At 42.6% G+C, this 17,536-nt stretch overlaps 1 protein-coding gene across 1 annotated transcript; it reads right to left on the minus strand.

Annotated features, from left to right (window-relative positions):
* Positions 1 to 3: 3 nt before the first annotated feature.
* On the minus strand, positions 4 to 17,501 carry LOC110515765 (uncharacterized). Its single transcript, XM_021594532.3, has 36 exons — positions 16,462 to 17,501; positions 15,919 to 16,052; positions 11,497 to 12,065; positions 10,774 to 10,794; positions 10,623 to 10,682; positions 10,398 to 10,451; positions 10,253 to 10,297; positions 10,090 to 10,116; positions 9,953 to 9,997; positions 9,813 to 9,857; positions 8,851 to 8,904; positions 8,223 to 8,291; positions 8,064 to 8,132; positions 7,786 to 7,854; positions 7,554 to 7,622; positions 7,338 to 7,406; positions 7,142 to 7,210; positions 6,937 to 7,005; positions 6,782 to 6,853; positions 6,596 to 6,664; positions 6,437 to 6,508; positions 6,283 to 6,351; positions 6,088 to 6,156; positions 5,912 to 5,980; positions 5,740 to 5,808; positions 5,534 to 5,602; positions 5,315 to 5,383; positions 5,132 to 5,200; positions 4,877 to 4,957; positions 4,756 to 4,791; positions 4,632 to 4,668; positions 4,316 to 4,536; positions 2,087 to 2,420; positions 1,649 to 1,833; positions 942 to 1,215; positions 4 to 827 (listed from the first exon to the last, which is right to left on the minus strand). Exons 2-36 carry the CDS (start codon positions 16,043 to 16,045, stop codon positions 655 to 657), a joined length of 3,567 nt encoding a protein of 1,188 aa, XP_021450207.2. The 5' UTR covers positions 16,046 to 16,052; positions 16,462 to 17,501; the 3' UTR covers positions 4 to 654.
* Positions 17,502 to 17,536: the final 35 nt, after the last annotated feature.

Consider the following 17,536-nt stretch of genomic DNA (forward strand, 5'->3'; position numbering starts at 1 on the left):
TGGTTCATTTAATTAACTTTAATGAAGGTGTGCAGTATTATAAACTAGTATCCAGCAGTCAGTTTTCATACAAATGAGTTACTTATAGAAAAGTTAATCAGGGATAAAGGTTAGTGTAAAGACCTTCTGCCACGTTTGTAACATTACTATTTAGTGTTCAACAGTGTTTCTGGAAACCAATACGGTTCGCACTGCCCTTATTGCTCCATCTTGAAGATGAATAAATGGAATGGTTCCCTCACTGTATACTTCTTCCAAAAGCCCTAAGACTCATTCACTTACAGTTAAGCTCCCTCATTTCTTGGAGGTATGTTAAACCAAGGACACACATTTATACAGAGTTATGTAAATAGCTTATTTCCCCTGAGGGGATTAATTCGATTTAATTCAAGTTAAATTGAAATGGTGTCATGTTACCACCACCAGTTCCAAGACGAGAGAATACAAATCCAAAATAATTGTGATTGAACATTTGGTCCTAAAATGACCTAGTCCTCTCTTTGACAAGTTTTCTATCCCCATGTCAAAGTATTGGTGAAGAGATAAGGCACTGATATTGAAATTGACCCACCTTTGACACAAATATATCATCTGTCTCATCAATACAATCAAGTAGATTTGTAAGCATTCAAAACAAGTCAACAAACGTGTTTGTTAGACCTTCACACAGGTTTTTTTGCAGCTCTTCTCCGACTCAAACTGGTTTTGGTTTCCCTGACAACCTCCAAACCAGAACTGGGCACAGGCGTTAGCCGTAGTGTCATAGTACCACTTCACAACATAATTCCTGCAAGGCCCGGGGTCCAGAATCTGTCCACAGCTCTCATCTGGGAAAAGGGAAGAGAAATGGAGGATATTGATTTTACTTGGGGAAATATCAGTAAGGTGCTACACAGTAGTTTGAGCTTTGGAAAAGCGCTATATCCAATAAATCAAATTACCTGGTATTAAAGCATCCTGGGGCAGAGGTGGAGAGGTTGGGGGGAGCCTGGGTAGCTTTACTACGGGAAGGGGCATCTGGGTGGGGGCCTGGGGGCCAGTCATGACCACACCGTGGGTGGGGTTCTTCACCTCTGACGGAAGAAGGAACTCTGGTAGGCGCTTGAAGGGTTCCCTGTCAAAGGATGGGACCCTGTAGGTCTCCGAGTTATCTCGGTCCCCGGTCTCGGGGCCCGTTGGGGTAAAGACTCTGTCTGACTCTCCTGGTGGACCTGGCTGTTTAAACCAGGGTAAAGAAATGGTTAAATGGATAGATGTACTCAGTACATCTGCTATAGTATGTGATTGCACCTGCATAGGCTTGAAGTTATTGTCTATAATATGTGATTGCAATCAAAATCTTGACACACAGGTCCATGTATGAACGCATGCAAATGAACATGTGCACGTACACACACTCAATTCATGGCTGATTTTAGCGGAAATACAATTTTGGGCCTAAGTTCAGACACTATCCTTATGTGGGGCATTTTTAGCAATCTTTTGGTTATGGTGAGTTCTCCTAATTTTCTTCACAATATTATATTTTACAATGACATGATATATTGTACTGCAAAGCTTAGTGAGCTCAGTAAAACTCAGTAAATGTGCAGCCCTATTCTGATCATGACAGAACCATTATGTAAAGTGGAAGTGTTGTCATTCTCACCACCATCTGTGTTTTCTTGAAGTCTCCATTGAAAGTGGGCGTGTCGGTATCAGTCCTCTCTGGGGTTTCCCTGACAATCCCAGCTTGTCCAGGGGTTCCGGGGGAGTATCTGGAGCTGGGGATGGAGCTGAACTGGGCCCCACCATCACTCTCACAGATCCGACTCAGCAGCTTGCTCTCAAGGGCTGGATGATCCAAGACAAGACAGTACCCTGATATTATTGGGACTAGGCAATGAGACACAGCTATGTAAAACGTACAGATATTTAGGACTGTCTTTTCTTTGGCTAGTTTTAACAGCACAGGTGTTTCTCTGGCTTTAGAAGTATTTAGTTCTACATTAACTCTTCAGATATAACTGGCTTTACAAGATCTTCCTTTACAAGGAACATAAACTTCAGTAAGGATGGATATCAGTGAAAGGTACTTCCTGCTTACCAGGAAGTGTCCTGAAGTCATCAATCAGATACACGTGTTCCCTGTCTGGGTCAGAGGCCATGAGGTGGAGCTCTTTCTTAAACTCCTCGTACAGCGGATCACTCTCGTTCACCACCCCGATGACAAACATCTCAATGTTACTGCCATTGGCCTCTTTCACCGCCTCCTCCAGCCTCACAGTGTCCCTCTCGTCCGCCTGTCCATCTGTGATCACTATGGCCACTTTCCTCACCCCGGGCCTGGCCGCCCGGAACACCTGGTTGGCCTGATGGATGGCGCTGCCCGTAAAGGTGCCTTCGCCCAGGTAGGTCATAGTGCGGACCGCCGCCTTCACCTGGTGGTGATAAATATTTATAAAATCTCTGATGTAGCCTGGTCCCAGATCTGTTTGTGAGGTCTTATGTGACAATGACCATAAGAGTTGGCAAGACAGCACAAACAGATCTGGGACCAGGCTACTGTATTAGAGAGTAAAACTTTTCATTTTGGACACTTGAGAGAAAATCACCTTGCATTGAACAGTTACAGTGCCTTGCGAAAGTATTCGGCCCCCTTGAACTTTGCAACCTTTTGCCACATTTCAGGCTTCAAACATAAAGATATAAAACTGTATTTTTTTGTGAAGAATCAACAACAAGTGGGACACAATCATGAAGTGGAACGACATTTATTGGATATTTCAAACTTTTTTAACAAATCAAAAACTGAAAAATTGGGCGTGCAAAATTATTCAGCCCCTTTACTTTCAGTGCAGCAAACTCTCTCCAGAAGTTCAGTGAGGATCTCTGAATGATCCAATGTTGACCTAAATGACTAATGATGATAAATACAATCCACCTGTGTGTAATCAAGTCTCCGTATAAATGCACCTGCACTGTGATAGTCTCAGAGGTCCGTTAAAAGTGCAGAGAGCATCATGAAGAACAAGGAACACACCAGGCAGGTCCGAGATACTGTTGTGAAGAAGTTTAAAGCCGGATTTGGATACAAAAAGATTTCCCAAGCTTTAAACATCCCAAGGAGCACTGTGCAAGCGATAATATTGAAATGGAAGGAGTATCAGACCACTGCAAATCTACCAAGACCTGGCCATCCCTCTAAACTTCCAGCTCATACAAGGAGAAGACTGATCAGAGATGCAGCCAAGAGGCCCATGATCACTCTGGATGAACTGCAGAGATCTACAGCTGAGGTGGGAGACTCTGTCCATAGGACAACAATCAGTCGTATATTGCACAAATCTGGCCTTTATGGAAGAGTGGCAAGAAGAAAGCCATTTCTTAAAGATATCCATAAAAAGTGTCGTTTAAAGTTTGCCACAAGCCACCTGGGAGACACACCAAACATGTGGAAGAAGGTGCTCTGGTCAGATGAAACCAAAATTGAACTTTTTTGGCAACAATGCAAAACGTTATGTTTGGCGTAAAAGCAACACAGCTCATCACCCTGAACACACCATCCCCACTGTCAAACATGGTGGTGGCAGCATCATGGTTTGGGCCTGCTTTTCTTCAGCAGGGACAGGGAAGATGGTTAAAATTGATGGGAAGATGGATGGAGCCAAATACAGGACCATTCTGGAAGAAAACCTGATGGAGTCTGCAAAAGACCTGAGACTGGGACGGGTATTTGTCTTCCAACAAGACAATGATCCAAAACATAAAGCAAAATCTACAATGGAATGGTTCAAAAATAAACATATCCAGGTGTTAGAATGGCCAAGTCAAAGTCCAGACCTGAATCCAATCGAGAATCTGTGGAAAGAACTGAAAACTGCTGTTCACAAATGCTCTCCATCCAACCTCACTGAGCTCGAGCTGTTTTGCAAGGAGGAATGGGAAAAAATTTCAGTCTCTCGATGTGCAAAACTGATAGAGACATACCCCAAGCGACTTACAGCTGTAATCGCAGCAAAAGGTGGCGCTACAAAGTACTAACTTAAGGGGGCTGAATAATTTTGCACGCCCAATTCTTCAGTTTTTGATTTGTTAAAAAAGTTTGAAATATCCAATAAATGTCGTTCCACTTCATGATTGTGTCCCACTTGTTGTTGATTCTTCACAAAAAATACAGTTTTATATCTTTATGTTTGAAGCCTGAAATGTGGCAAAAGGACGCAAAGTTCAAGGGGGCCGAATACTTTCGCAAGGCACTGTATGTCATATGAATTGAATGTTATCATTACAGAGGCCTCAAAGTTTTGAGAAATGTAAAACTGAGAGTCTTGACCTGGTCCCGGCTGGCCTGCTGGTGCAGACTGACCACCACCATGTTGATGTGGCTGTAGAGGACCACCCCGACGTGAGTGGTCTCCCGGCTCACGGAGGCGCGGTCGACCAGAGCGTTCACAAAGTCCTTGACCACGTTGAAGTTGTCGGGGCCAACGCTCTCTGAGCTGTCAATCACAAAGACCATCTCCAGTGGGCTCTCACGGCACTTCACCCCACAACCTGGGGAAAGAGAAAAAATAATTGAAAGTCTGCAAACAGCCATTACAGGTATGGTATTGTACCTGATGTGTGAATTACCACAGTACCACACTAACCACATATAGATCTGACCAGTTTGATGACCTCCTCTCTCTGTAAAAGATGGTAAAACACTTTAGTGCCTAGTCATTGTAATACTACAGTACGGAGGTTACAGTGTACAAAACAGACTATACTTACTGTTAGGCCAGGTTCCCCTTTTTCTCCCAGTCTGCCCTGTAAATTCAGGAGGTCACTCAATAACAAATATATACATCTGATAATGTCCATGCTTTTTCCAGATTTATAGTAAGACTAGTACCAAAGGTCCAGCAGCTCCTCTCTCTCCAGTCTCTCCCCTGTCCCCCTTTCTGCCTCGTTCACCCACGAACCCCCTGTCTCCCTGTAGGAACGGCAAAACTGCAGAACTTTTCTAGAACTTGGAAAGCATTAAAACTTTGTCAAGTTCAAGACCATTTATGAGACTTGATTTGGTTCTGGGTCCCGAGATTATAGATTGGATAACATTATGTATTTATTAAGCTACATTTTATGTTGTTTGTGTGGAGGTTCTTACCTTATCCCCTTGAATACCCTGTCCTGGGGGCCCCCTGGGGCCCGTGATCCCCTGGAATCCTGACTCCCCCTATCAGACAAAATCAATTCAGCAATTTGACCTGTGGAAACACAGCACTAGTATACTGTATGCCTGGCTGTACAATGACCTCACATGGCATACTAAATGGTCCTTTAACTGTACCTTTGGTCCTTGAATGCCCTCTCCAGGCACTCCCTGTGGACCCGGTGCTCCAATCTGACCTGCTGACCCCTGCAGAGAGAATCATGTCATCTTGATGCTCCGCCAGTCATACGGTTCCTATCAATCTTTCTCAATCCTGTGTACTCCAATCACGATGGCTCATTTCTCCTCCTACACATTGATAAAATGATTATTATTGGTCTGAATAGGATTCATGACCTTGGGACCCATTAGTCCGACTCCAGGTGCTCCAGCTGGTCCTGTGGGGCCTGGAGTTCCCCGGTCTCCCTGAACAGAAAGATCCTCACGTTAAATACTTATATATAGATCACAAAAACAAACACATTAAGTTGCCCCTATAATTGGGTTAAGGTTATTTTGTGTCCTAAATAGAGTTTATGCAATCATTATACCGGAAAACTCACCTTAGGACCAGGTAAACCTTTTCCTTCTGGTCCAGTCTCACCTGTCAGTCCTGGTATTCCAGGGGGCCCCTAATAAACATGACAGAACATCCATTCATACAGTATTCAAACTGAATAGTCAGCATAGATCAATGAATATGATCATAATACTAGAGAAAATGGGGATAGTTACTGGAGTTCCAGGGAGGCCTTCCCCTTCAAGCCCAGGTGGACCAATGGGCCCTGGTAGCCCTCTCTCACCCTAAAATGTGAGAGTGGTTTCACACCAACGGTCTTATGTGGTTCATTGGACATCTGAGAAATACTTGCACCTCTCAAATCAAACTGTAAGAAGCTGAATCAAATGACCTTCGGTCCAGTGATTCCTATTCCTGGTTCACCAACATGTCCGGGTGGGCCGACCGCACCAGGGTCCCCCTGGAAACAAAACAACCCAACATAAAATAGAACACTGACATCATCCTTAAGATATGGTAACACTTTAATATCCTAATAAAGTGGTAACCAACAGTGTTGTCAATGTTCCTTCTCACCAGAACATACCTTGATACCGGGTAATCCCCGCCCAGGTGGTCCATTTGTACCTGCTCGTCCAGCACTTCCGGGTTCACCCTGAAACAGGAAACATTTTATAATAGCAGAACCAACCATGCTTTGGGTCAGTAGTGTTGAGCATGACTGTTGTGCATGTGCTTACCTTGGCCCCCATTGGCCCCACAGGCCCTACTGCCCCTAGCTGGCCCCTGGAGCCCCGCTCCCCTCGGTCCCCCTGAGAGAATAGTCACAGATTGATTTCAAACACTCTTCCATACATCCTTTGAAATAGTGAAAATGCTTTAAGACTGCTGATTTGTACCTTTTCTCCAGGGACACCTTTTCCGGGTGCCCCATCAGGTCCCCTGGGCCCCTGTAATCCAATGTCACCCTGATACCATGTGAAATAAATACACAATACTGTAAACAATAAACACTGAGTTGACAGACTGGCATTAATGTACTGTCCTAGTGATAATGACATTGCATCACAGCACACTGTGCCCACCTTCTGTCCTATGTCTCCATCCTCTCCAGAGAGGCCCGGAATACCAGGCAACCCCTCCGATCCTGGGTCTCCCTAGAGGAGCATTTACAAATCTCTATTAACACAGTTTTACTTGATCTGGTTTAAATACTGTCTTACTGAACCATCAGACTTACTTTAGGTCCTGGCTCCCCGACTCCTCTCTCCCCTGGGATTCCAGGCTCACCTGAGAAGCCTTGGCTTCCCTGCAGAACAAACAGTATATGTGGCATCATATTTACTAAATGAATATACTGTACGTTTGCGTCTTGCGTTCAGATCCAAGACTTTAGTTTTTGCCTGACATTAGACTCCCTTTGATCATGTGACATTCAACCTTACCTTTTGGCCCATAAGTCCCACACCTGGATTCCCTCTGGGGCCTGGAGGGCCAACTGGCCCTTGGCTCCCCTGGAAAGAAGGGGACATTAGAAGAAAAGGAATATGAGTATAAATATGTGTGAGTATACAGTATGTTTGAGAATAGACACATTTACATTATACAAAAGGATCTGACTGCAGTTTAATCAGAATGTACCTTTTCTCCTTGAATTCCTGCCCCTGGCATTCCCACCGGTCCTTGTGATCCAAGCTGTCCAGGATTTCCCTGAGAAAAACACAAGACCTTTCGTCAAATGTCATTTCACTGAAGGAATATGGGATCATTCTCAATGGATCATTGATCATTTATCCTCATACGGAACAACATAAGACCTCAACATAGTAATGTCCAATAGTCTTAAACTTGCTTTACCTTATCACCTTTGACCCCAACACCAGTGAGACCACGCTCACCTCTGGGGCCCTCGTAGCCTCGATCCCCCTGAAAAATAGATACTTGAGTCCACATTGATATTTCTTAAAATGACATATTAATGGCCCATTGTACTTACACCAGACTTCATTCAGACTTAAGGATGTGCACAGTTATACCTAACGGTATACATGAAACAGGATAATGCTCGGACACTCAAATATTTGCCCACCTTTGGGCCAGGGAGCCCCTCCCCAACAGCTCCCTGGTTACCCTGTGCTCCAGCAAGTCCTGGGGGTCCCTGAAATAAACAAACAGTCTCATCATTTTTGACCCTCAAACAGTTTTCAAATTTTCTGTCCAGTAAATGGCAACATTTATTTTTATTTTTAGATTACCATTGTCCAATCTGCTCACATGAATCAGAGGTAGAAGGATAGGGTCATGTATAACGTTCCCATAGCGATCACTGTTTAGGTATCCAAAGCTGGCATCTACAGTAATACTTACTGGCTGTCCTGGCTCTCCAATTCCAATGGGACCAAGGGTTCCTGGTCTTCCCTGAATTCCTTTGGCCCCCTGAGAACAATGACACATTTCAGCATTTATGTTATTTACATAAACTGTAAATGTATAGCATAATCTCTGTTATGGTTATTATTAGGTTACCTTTGGACCTGGGAACCCAATGCCAATGTCACCTGCTGGTCCAGATGCACCAGTGGGTCCTTGGTCCCCCTGTGTTAGAGGTGTACAATCACAGTGTGAATTTGTCAAAACGCCTACTACTTGAAACCCACACCACCAACAAGTTAGTCATAAAACACTTCTATTCCCAGTTCATACTGTAAGAGAAAACCCTTCCCCAGTGCTTCTCCACAGAGGAACTCTATCCATTCCAACAGAAGTCTACGAGGATGGGAAAAAAAGACAAAGGTTCTTCATGGGATTTCAATAACGCATCTGTCACTTGTTCCTGCTATACTTTGTTCTTGATTACATCAGAACTTTAATTTAAAAAATCTAAATAGCTAAATGGCTATAAATTACTTGATTCCAAGGCCTTCCTTGTTTGAGAGGTCTGGTCAATGTGTGAGAGAAAGTGAAGGATCAGTATTTAAATAGACATGGACAGAAAGATCAACTCAGCTCTCATGGCTTCTCTGGCCAAGCAACACACTTTGACAATAGAGATGCTGTGTGAAAATGTGTTTGCATGTAAGTAGCACCCATGAATGTAATTGGCTGATTTCCTAGCACCCCATGAATGTCATTGGCTGAGAATCAGCGTGCCTACTTTAGGTCCTGTTTGGCCCTCCGGACCCTGGTCCCCGGGTGGTCCGTTAACACCCTGTGGAAGAAACCAAAAAAATTCTAAAAATTACCTTAATGAATAAAAGCACAATGAAGTTGATTCATATAATGCACTGGTTCCATTGCAGTATCCTAACAGGTCCATGTGAAATGGTTTTGAAATGGCGTGTACAACAGCCTTTTTTCTCACTGTACAGTATGTAGCTATTGTTTGTATAGAATTGATAGCCCAGAAAATCTAACTCATCCCTGATATCTGCCAAATATATATTGTGACGAGTATTTTACATTGTACCAGTTAGTAGTCAATTCTTACAGTTGAACTAATGCAATACAAATGCACAGAACTATACAGATCAGAGCAGTAGTTTTGTTCCATTCTCAGGGCCTGGTGTCAAAACAACACAATTACTGATACCATGCCAGACGAGGGGCTGATAGTGAGGAGGAACAGTGCCACTGTACTGGCAACCCTGTCCTAGCAGCTAATCCTACGACACAAAGTCTGCTCCTGGAAAAGAATAATATCCTGCAAGCCTGGATTCACTGCTTTAGATACTCACATTAGCATCAGGATTAGGCGTAATCCAAAATTCACATTCCATAAGTGCATGGGTGGGAAAACGACAAAACTCAACTTCCATTATCTATGTTTGAGAATGAAAGGGAATAAGGGATGTCTCTGACTGACTTATATGCAGTCTGTTCTCAATGTCTGTACTCGGGACTCAGGTATTTTCACCCTGTCATCAAACAACATCTTAGTGAAAAAAAGTACTCAGCCCTTGTTCTAAAGTGTATCATTCATTGAGAATCAATTAACCTATTTCAGATGAACATACTGTATCATATGCAATCATGATTAAAACAAGGTCCTAAAAGGGTAGCGAAAAAAGGTACCTGTTCATATATCGAAGGAGTAAAAACAACAATGATGCATTGTACCTGGTCTCCTCTGGGTCCCCGTGGGCCAGGAGGTCCTCCAGGGCCCTGTAATATGACATCATGCTTCAGTTGGCACACATACTGTAGAATAGATCACAATGTTGATTGAGCCAAAATGGCACATTAATCATTGTACTTACTTCATCTCCTTTTTCCCCAGGGGTGCCACAGTCTCCTATCTCCCCCTGAAATACAGCACAAGTTCAACCAATCATTGGCAAAACACTTTTAAGCAAGACAGTTGTATTCTGAAATGTCTTGAAAGCAAATGTCCCACCTTGTCACCTTTATAACCAGGACTGCCCTGTGAAGTAAGAACAACCGTGTTCAACACCCAGTGCTGAAGGTATCTCAGTCAACTATGGGAATATGGCGGTTAGATGGAAGTTAATTAGAATAGAATGCCTATAGAATTACAGAATAAAGAAATATAAATATACCTCAAGACCGTCACTTCCTGGTCGGCCACTGACTCCAGGTTCTCCCTTGTAGAATTGAGACAGTGTTATAAATGTGAGATCAGGATTGTATGTAGATCACTGAGGTCATTAAAATAGTGAAAATCTCTATCGTTTTACGACTTACCCTTGATCCTTTTGGACCAGATGGTCCTTCATATCCTGGATCTCCTTTTTTACCCTTGACGAAACACAATACGTTAGTATATGGAGTCACTGTTGAATGAGAGTATTTGGTATTTCTTATAATGCTTTTATTTTGTTTTGTGTGATGTGTCAGTCATACTGGGTTACTGCATAATCCTCACTGTAGACCTAACATGTTCTGTTGAAAAACGTCTAGTGTACTCACTGGGTTTCCAGGGGGGCCTCTCTCCCCTCTTTCACACAAACACACTTTAGCCTGTGGACACTGATACAATGAAAAAAATACAAAATCAATCGTATCACTCCACCTGCTACTTCCAGTGCCAATGTAGTGTTTATTGTTTTTAAGTACTTACCACCTCAAGCGCTATTGCACCCTGGATGGAAACAAATACAAGATTGTGTGAGATTTTTACCTAGAAACAATTCGAACAGTACCAATATTGACTGAACATTGTATTGTACCTGAGCAAGCCTTGCTGTACATGAACAATGGTACAGATGGTCAAGACATTGTTCTAAGGTAGGATAAAACAACAGAGGGGACAGGCGATAGAAGGCTAGGTCACTTCCTGTCAGTTTTGCTTAATAAAGCTGTTATCTTTTAAACCTCTGCTAATGATGAATATGAATTAGAAAAACAATGATGGATTTTTGGAAAATGTATAATTCATGCTATTGTCTGTCCATAGACAGGTCTTGACCTCATTTAGACTAGACAAATCTCTGTGCTTATGGAAAATGCATATTAGGGGAAGAATTCCCCACACAGAAACAATTCTGCCGTTGAGGTTTGAGCCCCCGCTTAGGACACAGACATGATAACAAGACAAGTTTATCTGAGGAGCTCAGAACTGTTGGACAGGGATGTTGTGTGCCAACTAGCTTAGTTTCCCTCACAAACCTCTGGAAAAAGCTGTGAAGTTCTCATACTCATATAGAAAAGACAGTGTGGAGGTACTATCATACCCATTTCACACTACAAACTAATGATTCCAAACCATACCGTGCTGGCGTGGTTCAGCATACCAATCATCTTCAACTTGAGTGTAAGGTAACTTTGATGACAGAACACTCACCAACTCTTTCAGTAACTTCTCCTCTAGCTGGGGGTCAGTGAGACTGTGGACGAACTGCTGGGCCGGTGTGCTGGCGATAGCCCGAAGTTTGGCACTTTTCTGGCTCTGGCGGGCCAGGTCCGACAACCCTACAGCAAAGAGCTTCACGCCACTAGCCTTAGCATCTGCCGCTGCTCCGATCACATCAGGGTTCCTCGGATGATCGGCACCGTCAGTCATGAGCACCTCCACCCTGACACTGTCCTCCTTGGTCTCCTGGGTGAAGAGCTGCGTGGCGTTGGTGATGGCGTAGGTGGAGTAGGTGCCATGGCCTATGTAGGCCATGGAGCTGACTCTGCTGTGGAACACATCCAGGTCCTGCCAGGCAGTGAAGCTGTGCTCTATAGACACGGAGCTACTGTACTGCAGAGCAGCCATCCGCAGTTTCAGAGTCCATCCAGACACCTGGAGCATGGTGAGACGAGTGCTGAAATGCAGAACAAAGGACTTCTGCTTCTCGAACAGGAAGGTCTTGGCACTCTCCGAACTGTCCAGAATGAAGGCCACCTCCATGGAACATGTTGTCATGTCTGGGAGAGGGATACATACATGTGTTTCACATGGAGATCGATTGGATAAACTTCAGGCCAATGTCAAACGCAAATGAGCATCTATACTGAACAAAAATATAAACGCAACATGCAACAATTTCAAATATTTTTGCTGAGTTACAGTTCATAAGGAAATCAGTCAAAATAAATAAATTAGGCCCTAATCTATGGATTTCACACAGTGATGTAAAGTACTTAAGTAAAAATACTTTAAAGTACTACTTAAGTAGTTTTTTGGGGTATCTGTACTTTACTATTTATATTTTTGACTACTTTTACTTAACTACATTCCTAAAGAAAATAATGTACTTTTTGCTCCATACATTTTCTCTGACACCCATAAGTATTACATTTTGAATGCTTAGCAGGACGGGTGAAATTGTCCAATTCACGCACTTATCAATTCACGCACAATCCCTTCTGCCTCTGATCTGGCGGACTCACTAAATACAAATGCATCTTTTGTAAATAATGTCTGAGTCTTGGAGTGTGCCCCTGGCTATCAATACATTTTTAAAACAAGAAAAAGGTGCTGCCTGCTTTGCGTAATAGAAGGAATTTGAAAGGATTTATACTTTTACTTTTGATACTTAAGAATATTTAGAACCAAATACTTTTAGACTTTTACTCAAGTAGTATTTTACTGGGTGACTTTTACTTCTACTTGAGTAACTTTCTATCCTTTAGTATAGTAACTTTTATGGAAGGTATCTATACTTTTACAAGTATGACAATTGGGTACTTTTTCACCACTGATTTCACATGACTGGGCAGGGGCGCAGTCATGGGTGGGCCTGGGGGGGGGCGTAGGCCCACCCAATTGGGAGCCAGGCCCAGCCAATTAGAATTAGTGTTTCCGTACAAAAGGCTTTATTGCAGCACAAGGTGCTCCTGTGTAATAATCATGCTGTTTAATCAGCTTCTTGATATGCCACACCTGTCAGGTGGAGGGATTTTCTTGGCAAAGGAGAAATTCTCACTAAAAGGGATGTAAACACATTTTTGCACAAGATTTGAAAGAAATAAGCCTTTTGTGCATATGGAACATGTCTGGGATATTTTATTTCACCTCGTGAAACGACCAGCCGCCTCCAACATAGTTTTAGAAATTTGGCAGTACATTCATTTTTTTGGCAGCCTCACAACCGCAGACAACGTGTATGGCGTTGTGTGGGCGAGCTGTTTGCTGATGTCAACATTGTAAACAGAGTGCCCCATGGGTGGTGAGGGGGTTATGGTATGGGCAGGCATAAGCTACGGACAATGAACACAAATTATTTTATTGATGGCAATTTGAATGCACAGAGACACCGTGACGAGATCCTGAGGACCATTGTCGTGCAATTTATCCGCCGTCATCACCTCATATTTCAGCATGATAATGCATGGCCCTATGTTGCAAGGATCTGTACACAATTCCTGGAAGGTGAAAATGTCCCAGTTCTTCCATGGCCTGCATACTCACCAGACATGTCACCCATTGAGCAAGTTTGGGATGCTCTGGATTGACGTGTACAATAGTGTGTTCCAGTTCCCGCCAATATCCAACAATTTCGCACAGACATTGAAGAGACAACATTCCACAGGCCACAATCAACATCCTGATCAGCTCTATGTGAAGGAAATGTTTCGAGCTGCATGAGGCAAATGGTGGTCACACCAGATACTGACTGGTTTTCCGATCCACGCCCCTACTTTAAAAAAAAAAAAAAATGTAGGTATATGTGACCAACAGATGCATATCTGTCAGTCATGTGCAATCCGTAGGTTAGGGCCTAATAATGTTTTTTCAATTGACTGATTTCCTTATCTTTGAAATTGTTGCATTTATATTTTTGTTTAGTGCATTCGGAAAGAATTCAGACCCCTTGAACTTTTTTTGCCTTTTGTTATGTCACAGCCTTAAATATAAAATGGATTTTAAAAATATATGTTTTCATCAATCTACACACAATACACCATAATGACAAAGCAAAAACAGAAAAAACGTATTTGCATAAGTATTCAGGCCCTTTGCTATGAGAATCGAAATTGAGCTCAGGTGCATCCTGTTACCATTGATCATCCTTGAGATGTTTCTTCAAGTTGATTGGAGTCCACCTGTAGTAAATTCAAATGATTGGACATGATTTGGATAGGCACACACCTGTCTATTTAAGGTCCCACAGTTGACAGTGCATGTCAGAGCAAAAACCAAGCTATGAGGTCGAAGGAATTGTCCATAGCGCTCCGAGACAGGATTGTGTCGAGGCACAGATCTGGGGAAGGGTACCTAAACATTTCTGCAGTGTTGAAGGTCCCCAAGAACACAGTGGCCACCATGACTCTTAAATGGAAGAAGTTTGGAACCACCAAGACTCTTCCTAGAGTTGGCGCCCAGTCAAACTGAGCAATCGGGGGAGAAGGGCCTTGGTCAGGGAGGTGACCAAGAACTCGATGGTCACTCTGACAGAGCTCCAGAGTTCCTCTGTGGAGATGGGAGAACCTTCCAGAAGGACAACCATCTCTGCAGCATTCCACCAATCAGGCCTTTATGGTAGAGTGGCCAGATGGAAGCCACTCGTCAGTAAAAGGCACATGACATGCCACTTGGAGTTTGTCAAAAGGCACCTAAAGACTCTCAGACCATGAGAAGCAAGATTATCTGGTCTAATGAAACCAAGATTGAACCTTTTGGCCTGAATGCTAAGTGTCACGACTGGAGGAAACCTGGCACCATCCCTACAGTGAAGCATGGTGGTGGTAGCATCATGCTGTGGGGATGTTTTTCAGCGGCAGGGACTGAAAGACTACTCCGGATCGAGGGAAAGATGAACACCTGCTCCAGAAAGCTCAGGACCTGACTGGGGCAAAGGTTCACCTTCCAACAGGACAACGACCATAAGCACACAGCCAAAACAATGCAGGAGTGGCTTCGGGACAAGTCTCTGAAAGTCCTTGAGTGGCCCTGCCAGAGCCCGGACTTGAACCCGATCGAACATCTCTGGACAAACCTGAAAATAGCTGTGCAGCAATGCTCCACAACCAACCTGACAGAGCTTAAGAGGATCTGCAGAGAAGAATGGGAGAAACTCCCGAAATACAGGTGTGCCAAGCTTGTAGCATCAGACCCAAGAAGACTCAAGGCTGTAATCGTTGCCAAAGGTGCTTCAACATAGTACTGAGTAAAGGGTTTGAATAATTATGTAAATGTAATATTTCCGTTTTTTTTTTTTTTTTAATACATTTGCAAAAAAATCTAAAAACCTGTTTTTGCTTTGTCATTATGGGGTATTGTGTGTAGATTGATTAGGGGAAAAAACAACATTTGGAAAAAGTTAAGGGGTCTGAAAACTTTCCGCATGCACTGTACATCTTCTTAGAATAAATCACGGTTACAATGACTTAGACATCAATAAATTAAAATGTTCTTGTTGGCTGAGAAAGTTATTTGACTTCTCCAGCAGATTGTGAACCCTTTTTACAAAAGACAGAAACACCTTAAAGAGCAACTGAACTTAATAAGCAACTTTTCCTTTTGAAAACGGCCTGTGTGGCATCGATATGAGAAACATGTATTCAAGTGTAAATAGGATAATTTTCGACATTGTCAGTCCAAAACTAAGATTTGCGAGATAATTAGGAAAAACACGGTATGTCACGGAACGAAGGTTAACTGTTATTTTCAGTCGCATATCCTAATGAGAATTGAAACCGAAGCTAAATCAGGAAGTTCAGCCCCCCTTTAACATGCACGGGGTATTTTAGATGTAATGTAGCCATATAGATAAACAGTAATAATGGATAAGCCACCGTGACTGACCATCCTCACTAACATGTGGACTTAATTTACCATTTCCTCCATCTCTGAGGACACTGTATTTTCCTTTTCTTCTTCTCTGACCTATAGCCTCGTGAAGAAGTGCCAACAGTAGAAGGAACAGAGCCACTCCTTTCCCCATGTTGTTCTTTCTCAACATTCACACCCTATGCATAAAGGAAAAAAACATGTCGTATTCAAGTGTGACATCATTCTATATGGCAGGTGTGGATGCGATCTCGTCAATCACGATCATTGTTGATTCACACCCCAATTGTTGGTGCACAGAATCAATGTACAGTACATGGGCCATCTGCAGAGTCACTGTATCAACTATGGGCTGAAGCTGTACTTTATGATTTCCTGTAATGTTGTCAAATATTTATACAGGGCACTAAAAAAACGAAATATTCAACTAAAACAACATGCCACATAATTTATGCTAATTTGTTGTGCCTAGAAAACAAAGTCAGTGTAATCTATTTTTCATCTTTTACATTCCACAAGACAAAATAATTGGCCAACTACCCAAAAAGTTGTCATTTGATTTGAAAATGTGGATTTTTATCATCTTACCTTAGTTATCATTTAAATACAGCCGCCGGTTTAGGTATAATCATCTGGAGTGGTTTAGGAAGCAGCATCTCGTCCTGATCACCAGTTAGGACTAGTGCACGACGTGAAGTGCGATGTCGCATAGGGATGGACAGCGCTCGGTTCCTCTGCAAGAATGTGTAGATTATTGGGCGCTACATGTCACTGTATTCTCTTCATGTATCTTTATGAAATTTCAGTTTTACAAACTCACAGATACTGAATAAATTGTAGTCACCCATAGGACATGTATGTGACCAATACAATTTGATTTAGTAGCGCGCGTAATATTGTAGCTCTGGGCAGTACACATGACTGTCATGCATTCCTTATAACGTATTATGCTTCATTAAGCATTATAGAGGTGTAAAAAGCTGAGGATAAAAAGTTAAAACACGTTGTGGTTTCTTTAAAAATGTCTCTTTCTCCACAGTCTACGTTTGAATCCCGTTATTTGCTATTTAGAACTGTTTGTAACCTTTCTGCATGGTGATTATATGGATGTTGTACATAAAAGTCCCAACTGATACATGTTATGACGATTTTCCTCTTCTCCACTTACACGCTAACTTGAAAAACAGGCATTATGTTTTTTTTCAATAGATAGAGCCAGAACACAAGCTCCCCCGCATGTTCAAGAATAATTTAACGCCCACGTGGAATGATACTTAATTTGATTTACAGTAGGATAAGGCCAACCTGCCAGTACTATGGTAAACTTGGGCTAACGTATGTCCCAACTTGTGTTCTGCATGTTCGATAAAACAAACGTATAATTTAGTGAAAAATAAGAGGGGTCAATTTGTTTCTCTTTCTCCAACTTTTCCGCGGACCCCCGGGGGTCTGGGGACTCCAGTTTGAAAACCCTTGATCATCTAACAGATGTAAAAGCCTATTAAACATGCATATTTACTATTACAATATAATACAAATGTAGTCGTATCCCAATATCATACATCTTTGTTTGTAGCGCCACCTTTGGGAATTGACAGTGCCGTGTTCCCCAAAATTCTAACGGGTTTGTGCGTAACCGGACCAATCGAATAGCAATATGTTT

Source organism: Oncorhynchus mykiss, chromosome 3 (genome assembly GCF_057628025.1).
Source record: "Oncorhynchus mykiss isolate SJ-2025 chromosome 3, ASM5762802v1, whole genome shotgun sequence".
Classification (NCBI taxonomy): Eukaryota; Metazoa; Chordata; class Actinopteri; order Salmoniformes; family Salmonidae; genus Oncorhynchus; species Oncorhynchus mykiss.